Consider the following 17397-nt stretch of genomic DNA (forward strand, 5'->3'; position numbering starts at 1 on the left):
GAAGCCTTCTGGAAGTGGTGCGTACCGACCTGGCAGCCTCAAAATATGGAATCACTGATTGTTTGTGTTCGAGTTGAAGGTGAAAAAAATATCTCTATGTTCTAGCGAGCTCAAGTTGGATTCAAGTAAACCTGGGTGAGACCAGAAAGGTGACAGGGATTGTAATCCAGGGCTGTCCTCAGGACGACCACTGGATCACTAAATTTAAGATCCAGCACAGCACGGACGGAACAACCTGGACTGAGTACTCAGCTGATGGGGATGTGAGTAAAAAGAGGCTACCATCCGAAAAACATTCAAGGCTTTTTTCGAGGTGCTTTTGCTTCAATTTCTATGTCTTCATGTCTCTGGTTTGCAGTTTTTCCCAGGAGCAATAGACAGAAACACCCCTGAAACTCAGCTGCTGGGGACGCCGGTGTCCGCTCAGTACGTCCGCATCCTTCCAGTGGAGTCCAACAACCAGGCAGGCCTTCGATTGGAAGTTTTAGGCTGCACTCCTGACTGTAAGAAACCTGTCTCACCTCCAAAATCTGCTGCCAGTGATTTTTTTTCCTTCATAAGAATCTGTGGTTCAACAGATGCAGTCACGTGTGCCGACAAGCCCAACTTGAACTTTGACAAAGATCGAATGACGTGAGCGGAACCATTTTTAATGATTATTCCTGCCTTTATTTTTCTTCTCTATGCTATAACAATATATCTCTCATGAGAAAACCTCCTTAAGTTAATTTTCTTTGACATATTTTAGGGTCCACTGCCCAGCAGACTGTGCCAATTCTAACTACATGGTGTATGGCACTTCAGTGTACCGTGGGGTATGCAGATATTTCCTTTCTGGCTGACGATAAGATTTTTTTTTATTATATTTTGAGTTTTATCACATCATTCTTTATGTTTGCTCTGTCTTCTGTAACAGGACTCAAACATCTGTGCAGCTGCCATCCATGCTGGAGTGATACTGAATGAGCTGGGAGGAGACTGCACTTTGTTGAAAGCTGCAGGGCAGAACTTCTACACCGGCTCCACCAAAAACGGCATCACTTCCAGACAGTGAGTTGAGTTTTTTTTAAACCCATTAATGCTGTTGTAGCTACCAGCTGTAGCTAATTCGGTAACAAATATTTTTTCCACAGGTATAATGGGAACTATGATGTCTCCTACTCTTTCGCAGACGGGGGTGAGTTAAGATTTATTTTCAGCCGAGTGAATCTGTCATTACTTTGTGTATATTTGTTTCTGCATGTTATTTTTTTTTTCTTTCACTCTTCTCACAGACCTGAGGTGCTCCGGGCCGGATTGGTACGAGTTTGGCGAGTTCTGCTACAAACCTTTTGCAGACAAAAAGACGTGGCGCAACGCTCGGGATGCGTGCAGAAGCCTGGGCGCCGAGCTCGTTTCCATCCAGTCGATGAAGGAGCAGAGTTGGGTGGAAAGCTACCTGTACATGGGTATGCATTCAGAAAAGTAGCAAGATTATGTAATATTAAACAGATGTCGGGAAACAAAGCGTGTTTCAACTCAAGTAAGAAAACATTAGGTAGAAAGGTTTCCTGGATGAAAAATAAAAAAGGAGCTGTTTGGTTCTGCAGCCACCAGCGACGTGTGGACCGGTCTGAACGATCTGAATGTACCTGGCATGTTCATGTGGTCTGACGAACACATGGTAACCTTCACCTACTGGGCTCCAGGGGAACCCAACAACCATGACGGGTTCAGCGAGGACTGCGTGGAAATGTTACACACAGTAAGACACAACCTCACCTTTCCATCCATGCAGGCAGAATGTTCCAGCTGATTGAGCATTTTCTGTTCTTGTTCCAGACTGGACGATGGAACGACGTTTCCTGCACAGAACTCAATACCTACATATGCAAAACACCCAAAGGACATTATCCACTTCCCTCGGTTAAACCCACACAGTATGGATGCCCTCAGGTAAGATGATCCTTTTACTCAGTTTATGACTGTTGGAGAGGAACAGCTCGCTGCTTGTATGAGATGATTTCTTGCTGTGCGTCAGGGCTGGGACGCTTATGACTACTCCTGCTACTGGATGGAAGAGACGGCCAGGAGTTGGTCTGATGCCAAAGCCTTCTGTAAGGATCTGGACAGCTCCTTGCTGCACATCGGAGACATGTCGGTATCAAAGTATCAGTTTTCAGATTGTAAATAAATTTAAAAGGTTGGAGTGTGACCTGAGTGACAAATGGCTGCTTTTCTAATGTATACACTGTGTGTGTGAGAAACATAACTACTATATTTATTCATGTATAATACTAGAAATTTAACAAAAAAAATCCATAAAGTGTGGGGGTACAAGAGTTATTTATGATTAGATTTTTTATGCTTCTTAATCTAAAAAAATGATCATATTATACTCGATTGTATTATACAAAATATACTGCTCAAAAAATAAAGGGAACACTTAAACAACGCACGCTAAGTCCAAGTAAATCAAACTTTTGTGAAGCACATTCAACTCTGTACAGAACAAAGTACTCAATGCGAATATTTCATTGATTAAGATCGGGAGTTAGCGTGCGTTGTTTAAGTGTTCCCTATATTTTTTTGAGCAGTAGTGTTCCCTTTATTTTTTTTGAGCAGTGTACTTAGTTATCATGTACTACACTGAAAAGTGAATGATAGACTGTAATCACTTGGAAATGTGTTTGTCTGTTAGCAAAATATCTAATGAATCACTGGGTAGATTTTAATGAAATCCTCAGATCTGTAAGGAACAGCTACATCTGCTAAACCTTAGTTGTCAATCCAGTTCAAGAATGCTAATAAAAATGGCTAAAATGCAGTCAATTTTAAAGATCCTGAGCTGAAGTTTGGTGTGGTAGTAGTAGTCTCAACACATATTCTGAGCAAACAAATTGTGTGAGATCTTTGTTTAAAACCTTTGACATGCAAGACCCAGGCAAAACGTATTTCTTCAATAAATGTATGTATTTTGTACCTTTCATAGACTGAAAGAGGATGTTAAATCTGTGAATCTCTCCATCATGTGTGTTACTGCAGCTATGAGCAGTCACACTTCACAGTGGCGCTGACAGACAGGACTGGTTTCTGGTGGATCGGCCTGCACGCTCAGGGAGGGATAACTGGAGGGGTCGACTACAAGTGGGACAATGGCTTACCTCTGACCTTCACTCACTGGGACAAAAACCAACCAGGTGCTGACCCAACGCTAATGCTAACCTCAGCAGAGCAGGAGAATACACCCTCATAAAAACAATTGAAAGGGACTCATCTTGTTTTCAGATAACGGTGCTGGAACATGTGTGGCCATGACCACGGGTCAGATTGGTGGTTTCTGGGACGACAAGCAGTGCTCGGACCTAAATGCTTTTGTTTGTGAGAAGGCAAGACCCGACATCACCCCCCCTACCAAGGCTCCAACACCTACTCCTGTACCGGGCTGTGCTGATGGCTGGTTTTCTCGGCCACACTTCAGAAACTGCTACAAAGTAGGAAATGAAACATGGAAAACTAAGGTTTGTTTTTTAAGCAGGCCTCGCCTGGTCAGTGGTTAATGTTTTTGTCCTTGCATACTGCAGCTCTTCCATAATGTGGACTTTTCCCTGAAGAAGAGCTGGGGGGCAGCACATGAAGACTGCATCTCCAGGGGAGCCAATCTGGTCAGTATCCACAACCAGGAGGAGGAAGTGTTTCTGTCAACTTACAGCAAAGACAGCACGAAGTGGATCGGTCTCAAGCACAACCCTGCAATAGGAGGTGGGTTGAAATTATCTTTGATAGGAGCTTTTTTTAAAAAAAAAGCACAGAAAACCGAACGAGTCCTTCTGTGACTTAGGATATTCCTGGAGCGACGCCACACCGGTGTCACACACTAACTGGGGCCCCGGGGAGCCTAATAACCACGAGGGCCGCGAGGACTGTGTAGAGATGGTGAGCAGCACCAACGGAACCATCTCCTGGTGGAACGACCTCAACTGTGATGCTCATCAGGACTGGATATGCATGATATCTAAAGGGAAAACCCCCATCCTCCCTCCAGCGCCCCCATCTCCTCTTCCAGGTAAACCGTCCATCCTCACAGCTCACAGAGAGAGAGAGACCGCTGCAGCGTAAAATAACACGTGGTCGATGTTTCCTCTCAGCTCCCGACTGCGGCTCCAACCCCGGCTGGAGGAAGAACAACGCCATCTGTTACTACTACAACGACACGGACAACGTTGACTTCCACACCGCAGTGATGCGCTGCTACGCAGAGAAGGCCATGCTGGTGTCCATCCTCAGCAAAGAGGAACAAGCATATGTTAACAGCATGGTAGGATTTAGTTCTTCAGCTTTTTTTTCTTTTTGATTTACTGTAGAAAACATTTCATTAAAGTTTATTTGATGTTACACTGCTTTAGGTGGGCACAGGGAAAGTGGCTGCAGCCTGGATCGGAATGATGATGTTCGGCGTCGCAAATGGACAATACATGTGTGTGGAGTGTGAAAATAAAAGAATAACATCCTAAAGAAATGCAGGATTATAAAGTTAACAAGAGCAGATATGTATTGAATATATAATAGGATGACAAATTGTAAACAATAATGGAAAGAAAAGACTTGTATAAAAAAAGATGGTGAGATTTGTTTTCCTGCTCAGGTGGGTTGATGGCAGTCCTTTAGTGTACACTCACTGGGCTCCGGGGGAGCCTAATAATGCCAACGGAGAGGAACAGTGTGTCCAGATGAACAGACGTCAAGGTAGTGTGACTTCACAAAACCCCGCCCCCGACCCTGCCCCAGTGTTTCACAGTGACCTCTGGTTTCTGAAGGTGTATGGAACGACGTCAACTGCGGGCGAGCCGCAGCGGGTTACGTTTGTAAGAAGTTTCCCGGTGATGACCACACCCCCCCTCCACCCACAAAGCCCTGGGAGGGCAACTGTCCTGCAGGTAATATGTTTTAAATGACACAAAAACTACTGTGTTAGCAGTGTTTCTAGTGTTAAATAGATTTTATCAATTTACTAAAGCTAAAAATGTGCATAGATTAATTTGTTGAAAGCCCTTTAACAAATTTAAAGCACTGCTTACTGTAGTAAAGGTAAAATCTGCAGAGTTTCTTGTTTGCATAATTTCTTCCCTTATTATAATAAAGTCCGGCTGTTAACCAGAGGTGGGCAGAAACAAAAAGGTGTATAGTAGTTGAGTACATTTACTTCATTACAGTACTTGAATAACCTTTGCAGGATTTGTAATTTTAATCAAGAATTTTTAAACTGTAAATTTTACTTTTATTCTGTTAAAAGTTTATACTTTTACATCTTTACTATAAAATGTAACACCTAGTCACAAATTTAACTATGACCGAGCTCATGAAATGAGATGATTGTGAACCTTAAAAAGTGATGTGTTGAATTTACTTAACCAAGTCATATCAACTGGTTCCACTAAATCCAGTTGAGTAAATGTAGTTTAGTCAAGTCTGTATAGTGGAACCAGTTTGGTAAATTCAGCACCTAATTTCTTCGGTACTTTTCTTACAGCGAAATTAAATTTTTACCAGTCGTTTTTCTGTTTAAGGTATTTTTATTTTTACCTTTTGAAGTACTTTATATACCTCGTAACAATGTACATTTACTTGAATACTGTACTTAAATACACTTTTTAAGAATGTGTACTTTGAGTATGTTTTACTTTTACTCCATTACATTTCTCTAAAGGCTTTTGATATTAGTCTGTTCCACTGACACTCTGGAAAATTACACACTAGTTGTTACTATCTCAAGGGGACAGAGATGTTTGTTAAACCTAAATTTAGAACCATTTTGAAGGAACGGTGTACTTCAATCCAAGGAATAAGATTATGGAATAGTCTGGAAGATGGCGTTAAAAATGCCAAATCAATGGTGTATTTAAGAGAATGATAAAGCTTTAGTCTGTTGGAGAAATATGTAATGGTATAATGTGTATTTATGAGAGTTGTTCTAAGAGTTTAACCTTTTATTTATTTTCTTCTGTTATTTGAAGACTATTTTATTTAAATTTATTTATTCGAGATAAGGGTAAGATATAAGATTTTTTTTCTTCTACTGCTACCTTTCATTTATGATTTGTATTTTTATTGTATATAGAATTTATTTAGTGTTTTTTTAATAAAAATGAATGAATAAAACTAAACTAAAAAAAAAAACTAAAATACACTCCTACAGCAGGTATTCCTAAGCAGCTTTAAACTGGTTTCAATGAGAATATTTTTGTCTTACTAGTGTTGCCTTACACTAGATATACTAGGCATGTTCCAGGATTATTGTCAGTCTTTGTTTAGAATCATCCTGATTAGTCCTGACTTTATCATGGACTCATCTCATTTAAGACCTAAGTTAGAGTGTTCTAGACTTTTAGTCCATTTGTTCTATTAATAGATTTTTACCAAATAATCTTGGTTAAATTGTTTTGTACAATTCATCTACTTAAAAGCTAATTTACTTCCTTGCAGGTTGGTTGCGATTTAGGAACAAGTGCTTCATGTTCAAAGGACACCAACATGGCATCAGAGCAAACTGGTCTGATGCTCAGAGCTGGTGCAGAAACGAAGGAGGAGTGCTGGCCATTATTGATGACCAGTATGAGAATGGTGAGCCCAGCAGATATGTTTTACAAGAACACCTGAGAGAATTTATCAGACTCACTGCTGATCGTTTGCTTCCCCAGACTTTGTCGCTAGTTACCTGAGAGACCTGAGGCTCCCCACCTGGATAGGCCTGTGGGATGCACATGGGGAGAACCAGTACGCCTGGAGTGACGGGGTCAGCCCGGTGCTGTACACCAACTGGGATCAAAATGAGCCCAACAATGCAGGAGGATCTGTGAGGAAAATGTTCTTTAAATCAATTAAGGTTTTAAAAGTGGAGTAAAAACTTTCACTCCAAGGCCAGTCGGTGATCTTTTTCTTTTCGTTTTGTCTGTTCAACAGGAACGCTGTGTGGCAATAACTCACAACATGCTCTCTAGTGGCAAATGGAACGACGACGCCTGTCACAGCAATCACAGCTTCGTCTGCTCCATGAAGAAATGTAAGCCCGATACGGCTCAGTTAATTTCAGGAGACATGTCCCCCACAGCCAACTATTTCTTTATATTCCTCCTCATCAGCAAGCAGCATCCCACCTCCTCCCCCAACCAAGAACCCCTGCCCTGATGGCTACATCTCCTGGTACCACAACTGCTACAAACTGGTGGAGGAGCCGGCCACCTGGGACGCCGCTCAGGCAGCCTGCCAGGCGCAAGGCGGCAACTTGGCCAGCATCGACATGAGCTACGACCAGGCCTTCGTCGCCGGGGTCGTCCTTCAAGGAAAAGCCGATGCCTGGATCGGACTCAGGCGCAAGGTGCAGATCAGAAAAAAAACCTAATAATCTGAATGTAGAAAGCAGAAAATGTCTAAATAAAGAGATAAATTTGTGTTGTGATGCAGGAGGATGGCTCGTACAGCTGGTCAGATGGCTGGCCTGTGTTCTTCACTCAGTGGGGACCGGGAGAGCCCAGTAACATCAAGGACGAGGGCTGCGTTAATATGCACGCTTCAATCTTTTTCCACGGGACCTGGAATGATACCAAATGTGACCAAGCTAAGCCCTACATCTGCAAGATCTCCTCAGGTACGACCAAGAACTGGGCTCATTGAGAACTAAAGTTATTATAAAAGCTAACATTTATGATATACATCGTCTCCCAGAGAAACCGCCACCGACTCCCGGCCCCGGTGATGGGCAGTGTCTGAAGTACTGGGTTCCCTACGGCCGCCACTGTTACTACGTGCACAATGAGAAGGAGGGCTTCTCCTGGCCAAACGCCCGACACTTCTGCCAGTCCTTCCGGACTGAGCTGGCCTCCATTCACAGCAGAGCAGAGCTGGAGTTCATCAGGAACATGAACTACACTAAAAACCACAACATCTGGATCGGCCTCACCAGGGACGGAAACTGTAAGCCCAACAGCAACACGTTCACGTTCATTAAGAGTTTTAGGAACAAAAACAATGACGCCTACATGACCTCTTTGGCTCTTTAGTTGGCTGGGGCTGGACGGATAAAACGCCCGTGGCTTTCCTCAACTGGGCTCCCGATGAGCCGAACTCGGCCTTCCACCCTGGGGAAGTAGCCGAGGAGAATTGTGTGGAGATGTATGAAGATGGACGGTGGAATGACAACAACTGTCTGATGAAGAGAGGCTTCGTCTGTCGCCACCGCCAGTGTAAGGCTTTGTCCTTTCTACAGCTTTAGTGTTTTGAAAATCCTGTTTTCTGAAGTTTTATACGAAACTCTCTTTCAGTCTACACAACGGATGATAACAAACACCCCATCTACCCCACTGATGATCCCGGATCCAGTAAGTGATAAAAGAAAAAAGACCAATTTGTTAATTTTGACCCAAGGGCAGCAGGAGGGTTTAGGTATAGACTTTTCTTTGGTACAGGCTGATCTTTGGAAATCAGGGCAGCTGATAAAACTTTTTTTTTTTGTTGGTCAATATTGACTTGATTTTGTTAGGCGGCCTTGGCCACATCCTTCAAATGATTTGTCGACCGAAGACCGGAAGAAAGTGGCTGTGAATTTAGATGGTCTAACTTCAGCTTTATTCCTGCACCTACCCCAGCATATGCCCTGATGCCTAGCAGCTGTGACAATGCTAAACATCTCCATCTTCTACCGCTTGTCCAAAGTTGGGTCACAGAGTAAAGAGGTCCAGAAGAGAAACCCAGACATCCTTTTCCCCAGTGACGCTTTCCAGATAGTCCTGGGGGACCACAAGGCATTCACAGGCCAGGGAGGATACATAGGATAACACTAAACAAAAGCAAAAAAATATAGCAAAATTAGTAAAATATTAATATCAACCAAATTAACTTAGAGGCAATAGTTGAGGAATTAAGGGACCCACCATACGAGCTTGTTTATAGTGATTTCCGAAGAATATTAAACAGGCAAATGATAAAAAGCCCAACAACACAACTGCTTTAAAACTTAAAAATTTTACACCGCTAGATTTTTATTTAAAATTGTACTTCTTACTCTTTCTTCGTCCGCCATTACATGCAATAAAAAAATCTCTTGGTTGAGACGCAGTGCATCTTGGAATAGGGTGGGCTGAGAAGGATTCGTTGGACCCGTTCCTCAAATCGGGGCAAAAGGATGTATTTTTTGGCCGCAGCCTTTGTCAGTTCCACACCTTAGGCACATTTTCTTTACGGCAGTGCTTTGGCAGGTCAAACTGTAATTCTTTGCAATGGTAAAAGAGAAATTCATAAGAAAAAGAGGTCATGCTAATCTAAAAAGAGATGAGCCTTGTTGACATGTTCGACTCATTTCTGTCCAGATGAAGCGGGGGTCATAGCTGGTGCCGTCATTGGAGCCATTGTCTTGGTCTGCTTGATAGCTGGAGGACTGTACTTTGTCTTTAAAGTGCGCGGATACAAACTGAGCAGCCTGAGCTTACCAACAAGAACAACCAGTAAAGTTGATGTGGTGAGTTAAACTACACATTGTGGCTACGAACGGAAATTTGTTTTTATGAAGCTAATTGTAAGATGTGTCCTTTCTGTTTCAGCCGGCGTTCAGCAACCCCAACTTCGTAGGAGAATCTGACACATAAACATGAAGTTTGTCTAAGTAAACATTTCATTTTTTTAAATAATTTTTATAAAGTTTGATTTTTAAAGAATCAGGTACTGTACATAAAATAAATTTGAATATAAATATTTTGCTTTATCTTCTAAATGTGGCAAATATTTTGTCATGTTATAAACAGATAATTCTTCTGTCATCTGCTACACAAACTTATTTCAAATAAAACATGAATAAACCAAGAGTAAATAAAGTTTCCAGTGTTTATTCATCATCGTACACCGCAACACATTAACATTGTTCTCAAAATGGGTGGTGGGGGGAGAGCGTATTTCTGAACATTTTCAGTCAGTTGCAAGGACAGTCACAAATTTAACAAAAAGCCTCCAAACAAGAAGTACAGGGAAAAAAAAGAGTTGTACTCAACAAATGCCATGTGTTGCATTCCAGTGCAGAGCAGACATCTCATATTAAACTGATTGTTCTACAGCAGCCTGCTGAAAATACAGAAAAATAATTAACACCAGTGTATTCTGTCGTTCCTATAAAATAATCACTTCATCACAGAGTAAATGAACACTCTGATCCTTGCTTCATGTTTCATCTAACTGCAGAGACAACAAAAGCCTAATGCCACTTTTGATACTAAATCCCGTGTACAAACAAGAACTTATACCTACGTCACCAGCTTAAAAAGGTCTTATTGCTTTGAGTCAAACATAACTAGCACAGTCCAGTCGGTCTTCACAAAAAACCTGACATAACCTACAAAAATCTACTGAAAACTACTTATTTTCCTTTTATTCCACTTCTACAGATTTAATTACCAGGGTTTCCGCTTAAAACCAAACTGCAGGTGTCTCAACATTATTAAATACCAACAACTATGGCTGATGTCCAGCATTACATGAAAAACGCAATGAAAAAAAAAACACTATTTATCCATCCCTTTAGTTCTGTAATGATTTCCCTCTTTTTAAATTGTAAAGAAAACTTGATATGAAAGAGCAACACTGAGGTAAGACAACATCAGGACATCTTTAGGTGCCAGCCAAATCCAAATATGATAATCTAGTTAACATAGCAAACTATGCATCAGAAACACAGAGGCCACTTCTTACAGCAGCTCTGTTGATCTGCTTTAAATGATGTAAAAACTGAAGACGTAGCCATCATACCTATTGTTCACTCATACAGATCACACAACATGACAGATGTTAGTGAGGTTAAGCCAGCAGATACAAAAACATTTTAGTACCATTATGACTAAGAGCAACTAAAACAAGTTTTAATTGAACTTTGAGCCACGGTACAGTTTCTGTGATAAAACTCAAAAAGATTTTTGACAAGATTACATACAGCAACTCAGTTTGAGGATCATTGTCTTTGCATTATGTACATAATTTTCCTCTTGAAGGAGAACAACTAGAATATAAAACAAAAGTCTGCTTTGAGAAACTAATCAACAGCTAGAAAACTTCACCATCATCCCCAATCTTACAAAATGTGCCTCAGCTCCCACATTTTCTGATCATCCGTCGCAGCAGAACAGCAGCAGGACAAATTAAGACATAAGAGACATTTTGTGCTTTGAAATAAAGAACGCTGTTATTACACCTGAAAGACATGGAGTTTTGCATCAGACAAAAAAATATGAAACATCTTGTTCAACCCAACACTAAGGCACAGTTCATTTTTCATTATTATTATTGCACACACAAAAAATTATATATAACAGTTTTCAACACAGGATTAGGTAAATTTCATAAATTAAAGTTTGATTTAATAATATAAATGGGTGGCACTTTTGGCAACAAACATTTTTTTATGCAACAAAACAGTGAAAATCTGATTTTAGACAAATGTTTGAAGAAATAAAGCCAGCGGAATGAGAGAATGTGTCAGTAATACAGTAAAAAACAGGACCTAAGTGAACTGAAACTTTAAAGAGATAAGTTGGAGTCCCAAACTAATTTAAGTGCCACATTTTTCTGATTGCAGTCCAATCCAAAGTCACAATACTAACAGAAGTTATAAAAATAAATGACTCATGACTCGCACCACAGCCCAGAATCACCGAAACTCAAAGTAGCACTTTTGATCATTTCTGATTTGCTTCCTAACACATAAAAGCTACTCCTGAAAAACACCACGATTTGAAAACTGTCATAAAAAAACAGAAATAGGTGAAGAGTTCAGATGAGAACAGGCACCATTATGTTTCATGTTTTCAAAATAAAATGAAAAAAAAAAAAAAAAAACTCAAGTGTATTATTTTGTACTATCTCCTAATTGGCAAAGTAATTACATGGCATGAATTTTATTGGCAAAATGAAAGTGAAACACAGATGTCAACATCTGGAAGGAGCCTTCAGGTCAGTCAGATGGAGCTCCAGTTTCATACCTTTTGGCTGTCCAGCCCAAGCCAGTGGACACCTTGTCTTACATAGCGGATCATAGAGCTCATACTGGACGTCAGGCTCAGTGGGCCGAGAACAGCATCCAGCTCTGATAACAAACCTGAAACATCACAATACAAAGACAAGATAAAAATCCTGAAATTCTTATTCAACATTGATAGATTGGTTTGTTCATCTGTTCATACAGCTGGTGTTTGGTTTGTGGGAAAGAGCTGATAATCTGCTGCAACAATGTGTCCTGTAAAAGGTTGCTAATAATCAAGGACCAGATGTTCAGACACTTCCAGATGTTTCACAGACCCAATATTTTGGACAATGAAAGATCAGAAGACTCACTCATTTTTTTGACTACAGTATGTCACACAGATTCGCTTTATCTTCTGAAATAAAATGTCCAGAAACACAACAAGTCGTCCTGCTTGTTTGAGGTTTTATGGTAGATTTCTTAACATCCACACATTAGCAAATTTTATCACAAAACAGCTTGTAAATTTGAGGCAGGGCATAATAAATTAGTTATACAGATCTGAAATGTTTTGTGAAACTAAACTTAAATTTTTAACTTCACATATTCAAAAAGAAAATACATCTAAACTTATGTTTTACTGAGGATTAAGTCGTATGTAGAGAAACTGAAAGCTATAAAAGCATTAGTTAAAACCTTTGCATTAACTGCCTTTTGTGAATAAACTCATCATTTGAATGAACAGTCTGAATTATTGTTGAAAAAACCTTGTTCCTTCTTACCACTGCCTCTGTGAGCCACTTCCTCCGCCTGCTCCCAGATGTCCTGAGCAGTTAAGAATAAACTAGTGATGCTGACGTAGGAGAACGCCATTTGTTCGATCTCTTGAGGAACCGTCACCCCCTGCAGGCTGCTGGAGCTTTGGTTTGATCCCGGACCTGAGCTGGTTGATGAGGCGGCTGGAGAGGACGTGCTGCTGAGCAGACTGTGTGATGCCTGAGCAGAGTTCTGAAACACAAACTCCTTTTGGACACTTAAATATCCCTTAATGAGAAGAAAGGCGGAACTTTACTTACATTAAAGTGATCGGTGAGGGTTTTTGAAAAGTTCAGTGCAGTTTTTTGTTTGTGACGAAACATGGCCATCTGCAGGAGAGCCTGGCACTTTAAGCTAACGAAGAGAAAATGAGGAGTTAAACATATTTGGTCTGCTCTCATCTAAAATAAAGAACATCACCATTCAGTGTTCCTCCATGCGCTTAAATTTTTTTACACCATTATGAAGAAATTTATTAGTCATGTTAGATACTGATTTTAAAAGCACTACACCATTTCCAAAGTTTTCCTTTTTAAGTATTGATTCTTATAATCTATTTAACAATTATAATGCCTTGATTGAAATAGTTTTAGTTACATGCCCAAAAACACTATGACAACACATAGAAAAACCATTAAGATCACATAAGGAAAGATGTTTTTTGTACGAGTGCCTACGATTCAGCTGTAGGCCTGCAGTGGGAGTACCAGGCACTGAAGACCCGTGTATTTACTGTATAAACCGGGACTTCCGGTTTTCTAGCAGCATTGGTTCCATGCCTGAACAAACAGCATTAAACCACCGTTCACTCCAGTAACTTGTATTGTATGGTCTATTCTCTTCATATTTTAATCTGTTCAACATTCATGTGGTTTCGTCAGGATTTCAGTTAACGAACACTAAATTTTCTTACAATTAAATTAATGTTTAGGGGTTAATGAACATCAAAAATGTCAGATTTTATTAAATTTAAAAAAAGGCAAGCAAATCTTTTTTCACAACTATATTCAGCAATCAGTACTTTGGAACATCTCAGTATGGCTTATTTACAGAGTTTTAATTTAACTCGCTCCGCCGCTTGATTTCCTCCCCTAGAAAAACAATTTCTGTCTAGTTTACTTTTCTGACAGGTTTGTCATTGAAAATAAGTCTTTTTTTCTCAGTTGGTAAAGTTTGTTTTCAATGCATCTGGTTGTGTAATTGTATTCTACAATACATGTAATGTAATGTATGTATGTATACAGTATTAATTAAATTAATTAAATAAATTTTTATATAAATTTTTTTCATAGGTACTCAGCATTATTTACGTAATTTATACAGTATATCCCTGTGCCTGTAAGAGGATTGCGTCAAGATGGTGTAACGTTCTGCATACGTTGGCCAATGTCTCTTGACCCTGGTGTCGTGTCTATATGTCACAGAGCGACAGATGAATAAATGGAGAAATTCCTTCCACATCACTGCTCTTCATTTAACCTTACGAGATATTTGTGATACAATTCAACCACAGAGTGTTAAACCATTAATCATACCTCCGAGTTAACACATGTGTAAAACCAAACATTAACATTTCACAGTGGGGTTAGGCGAACATTCAACACACAAACATCATCATCATCATACCATAACGCTATAAAGTCCTTTTCAGAGGCTGGAGCAGATGAATCTGCTGGGTTTTTTAGTTTCAGTACATATCTGTGAGAAAAAGCAAACCCTCTGTTAAAATATTGTACTCTGGTCTAAACTTTATCATTAATTAGAACTGAAAAGCTAAAAAAAAGAATCTAAGTGCAATTAGTGGCTCTAATCGACAGAATAACAAAGTTAGTAGAAAATGCTGCTGGTTATTAACAGGAGTGATGTCTTACTTCAGAAGCTCCACCGTCTCTGCAAACATGGTGTAGGAAGATGTTGAAATCTGGGGGTCTTTGTCTATGGCTATCCCACTTTCTACAAAGAACATGGCTGCATCCAGGTAGTTGAAGGCTTTGCTAAGCTTATCCATCTAAATAAAAACAAAGCGATTACATGATTACATGCATCCTTGTGTCGACTGTCGTACATTTTACCACATAGCTAAAAAGGTAAACATACCTCTGCATCTGCTTTGTGCTTCAGCTTTTTAGCCTCTTTTATGTAATACTTCACTGGGTACTGTCTGTGGTTCAAAAAGGAGAAAACCAAGAATATAAATGAAGACGACTGGGACTTTGTCGTCATCTTCTTCATAATCTTACCTCTCATCAAACGTGAGGAGAGGCCTGATGGGTCGGGTCGTTGACTTTTCCACAGAGCTGCTTTTTGATGCTTTCTGGTGGGATCATGGAGAGTATTCTGTTAAATTGGCAGTTATTGTATTTAAAAGTGAGAACATTTTGTCTGAACAGTTACCTTAACGTTACGTGTGCGCTGTACAGGTTTTCCATTGCTCAACTTGTTTCTGTGGGAATCTTTGCCTTTTCCAGCCTCCTTATTGGGCTTTTGTGCTATCTCAGAGCACTGACCGTGTGCCTTTGAGTTTGTGGAAGCATCTTTGGATGTTGCTGGGTTCTGAAAATGTTTCTTGGACTTCTTTTGCACCTGGGGCCTTGGTGGTTTGGTGGAACTTCTGTAAAGGATGAGGTCAGAGTTGATTGTGCGCCCTCATTGTGAAATGAAGAGCAAAACCGTGGTTATCAAAGGTGCAAGACATACTCTACTTTCACAGAAGAAGATGAGATGCTCTTATCCAGCTTCCGTTTCTTTTTGGGGATTACTTTACTCTCCTCTTCAACCTAAATTGAAAATAATAACATATTAAAATAAATTTCCCCTTTATGTGCAGCCTTAGCCTTTCATATTACTCACATTTTGGGTCTTTTTGAAGGTTTTGGTGTGTTTGCGTGCATCACTGCCCCCTTCATCTTGCTCCATGACCAAAGATGGTCTCTTTGCACTGCTGGGAGTCCCTTTGGGAATGGTGGACAGCTGGGGTACCCTTGCAAGCAGATTTAAGTCCATCTTTACCAGCAGGGATGTAGGGGGCTGGAGTTTGTCTCGGGAAGTCTTGGCTGTATGCCCAGACTTCTTCAAGCACTTGAGGGTTGGTTTGTGAGGTACCTTGTTGCTGCTGTGTTGCAAAGAATCTTTCTTGGTTTTGTTACAGTTCATTTTGACAGGCGGGGCAGGAGACTGAGCAGGACCCTGGGCGGGGCAGGAACAGGGGCTCACACCACACAATGGACAGTGACTGCACAGCAGAGGTTGGACATCTGATCCAGCCTTCTGCTTCTCAACAACTTTGGTGTATTTAGTCCTTTCAGCATCTTTTTTAGTGTCACTGCTGCCCTTCTTCCCATGCCCAGTTTTCATCTTGACTTTGGGTCTGTCTGTAAGACACGGCTCTTTTGTTTGGGTGGTTGTAGTGTCCTCACACTCAACGCTGAGTGCAGCTTCAGTGCGATTCAAATAACCTGTAGTTTGTTTTAAGAGTTTTGAGGGTTTTTTACAGCTGCTCGCTTTAGGAGACATGGACTTTTTGCCACTCTGCTGGCAGAGGTAGTTGTTCTGGTGGATTTCATTGCACCGCTGGGGAGCGGCAGGGTCGTCTCTAAAGTCGTTTTGTTGAAAATGAAGCTGGTGTTGGGAAAGCACAGACTCCTTACTGGTGTCTCCATTGCTTTGCTTGGAGCTTAGAGTGGGCAGCTGCTTGTGAGCGGCGCTCTCAGAGACAGACACATTAGGTTTGGACTTCTGTTGACTGGACCTGATAAAGTGCACCAGCTGCCAGTCACCTTGATTCACTGCAGGAGCATTGGGCTGTTAAATTATAAATAAAGGGATTTAGAAAATGCAGAACATACAAGTTCTTTATTCTGTGAATGGACTAAAGTAATACAGTACCTCAGTTTTAACTAAGCTGACTTCTGCTGGTTGAGGTGGCTCCTCGGCGGAGCTTTCACTGTCCGACTCACGGCTGTTCTCTGACTCACTGGAGCTCGACGTCTCTGCACTGCTGGAATGTGCAGCTTTCATCGGACTAAAACACAGATATAAAAGCAGCACATTTGTAAAACTTGCTGAAAGAATAAAATGATTCACTCTAGTTAGTAAATTCTAAATGTTTATAAACCACTACACAATGATACCTTAAACAGATGACTATTGTATTGCGTAGTTATTTTGGTCTAAAAAAACAACAACTGCTGGACTAACAATGTGAACTATGCGAGTGGTTTACCTTAGACTGTGGGAAATAAAATATGCATTTCATTTTTTTTCTTTTATGTGATTTATCAACTTGTGACTAACCGTAATAAATAAAAACATTAGCAGTTCTGAGTTCTGTGTGCAGAAGTTGATTATTTATTAGTTGATTATTTCAGTAAAAAATAAATAAATCAACTGGTTCTGCCTGGTTCAGGAAAATTTTTATCAAGTTACATTGAAAAACTGAAGTACTTAATTTATACAGACAAATTAAACGAATGAACATGAATGTCTCAACATGAAATCCTGACGTGATGTAGCCTGGTAAAAACCAGACCCTTGTCCTTCGCTTTGCTTCGTACGAGGGTCTGGACTGTCGGCTATAGAGAAGCGATTCTTGCTGGAGGCGTGACCTC

General features: G+C 40.5%; 2 protein-coding genes across 4 annotated transcripts in view; one reads left to right on the forward strand and one right to left on the reverse strand.

Annotated features, from left to right (window-relative positions):
• Nucleotides 1–10521, forward strand: LOC106516226 (macrophage mannose receptor 1). The gene is made up of 29 exons (XM_014006481.1): nt 1–17; nt 106–263; nt 359–503; nt 579–633; nt 749–815; nt 917–1050; nt 1134–1177; nt 1275–1448; nt 1590–1744; nt 1822–1935; nt 2021–2136; nt 3025–3179; nt 3268–3473; nt 3564–3741; nt 3821–4045; nt 4128–4297; nt 4386–4456; nt 4625–4725; nt 4797–4916; nt 6463–6600; nt 6678–6832; nt 6940–7039; nt 7119–7354; nt 7441–7624; nt 7702–7950; nt 8037–8219; nt 8298–8354; nt 9342–9490; nt 9573–10521. The coding sequence occupies exons 4-29, from the start codon at nt 629–631 to the stop codon at nt 9615–9617; spliced, it is 3531 nt and encodes a 1176-aa protein (XP_013861935.1). The 5' UTR covers nt 1–17; nt 106–263; nt 359–503; nt 579–628; the 3' UTR covers nt 9618–10521.
• The window catches only part of aff1 (AF4/FMR2 family, member 1), a 24259-nt gene continuing 16700 nt past the window's right edge, over nt 9839–17397 (reverse strand). Inside the window, exons 8-18 of one of the 3 annotated variants that reach the window (XM_014006483.1) lie at nt 16676–16811; nt 15641–16591; nt 15488–15567; nt 15185–15398; nt 15031–15104; nt 14888–14951; nt 14662–14798; nt 14417–14488; nt 13051–13144; nt 12757–12982; nt 9839–12109 (exon numbers count right to left, since the gene is read on the reverse strand). In XM_014006483.1, the coding sequence (XP_013861937.1) occupies nt 11988–12109; nt 12757–12982; nt 13051–13144; nt 14417–14488; nt 14662–14798; nt 14888–14951; nt 15031–15104; nt 15185–15398; nt 15488–15567; nt 15641–16591; nt 16676–16811 (2170 nt within the window). In that variant the 3' untranslated portion in view covers nt 9839–11987. Of the gene's footprint in view, nt 12110–12756; nt 12983–13050; nt 13145–14416; nt 14489–14661; nt 14799–14887; nt 14952–15030; nt 15105–15184; nt 15402–15487; nt 15568–15640; nt 16592–16675; nt 16812–17397 lie in introns of all 3 variants that reach the window. The other 2 variants (XM_014006484.1, XM_014006482.1) reach the window with 2 other exon arrangements.

This window comes from Austrofundulus limnaeus, unplaced genomic scaffold (genome assembly GCF_001266775.1).
Source record: "Austrofundulus limnaeus strain Quisiro unplaced genomic scaffold, Austrofundulus_limnaeus-1.0 Scaffold36, whole genome shotgun sequence".
In the NCBI taxonomy this organism is placed as follows: Eukaryota; Metazoa; Chordata; class Actinopteri; order Cyprinodontiformes; family Rivulidae; genus Austrofundulus; species Austrofundulus limnaeus.

What these genes read in the sequence shown, in the direction of transcription:
- LOC106516226 (XM_014006481.1), top strand. An exon ending in TTGCTGCACATCGGAGACAT is followed by an intron (nt 2,137 to 3,024) that starts GTCGGTATCAAA and finishes GTGTTACTGCAG; the next exon opens with CTATGAGCAGTCACACTTCA. An exon ending in TGATGACCAGTATGAGAATG is followed by an intron (nt 6,601 to 6,677) that starts GTGAGCCCAGCA and finishes TTGCTTCCCCAG; the next exon opens with ACTTTGTCGCTAGTTACCTG.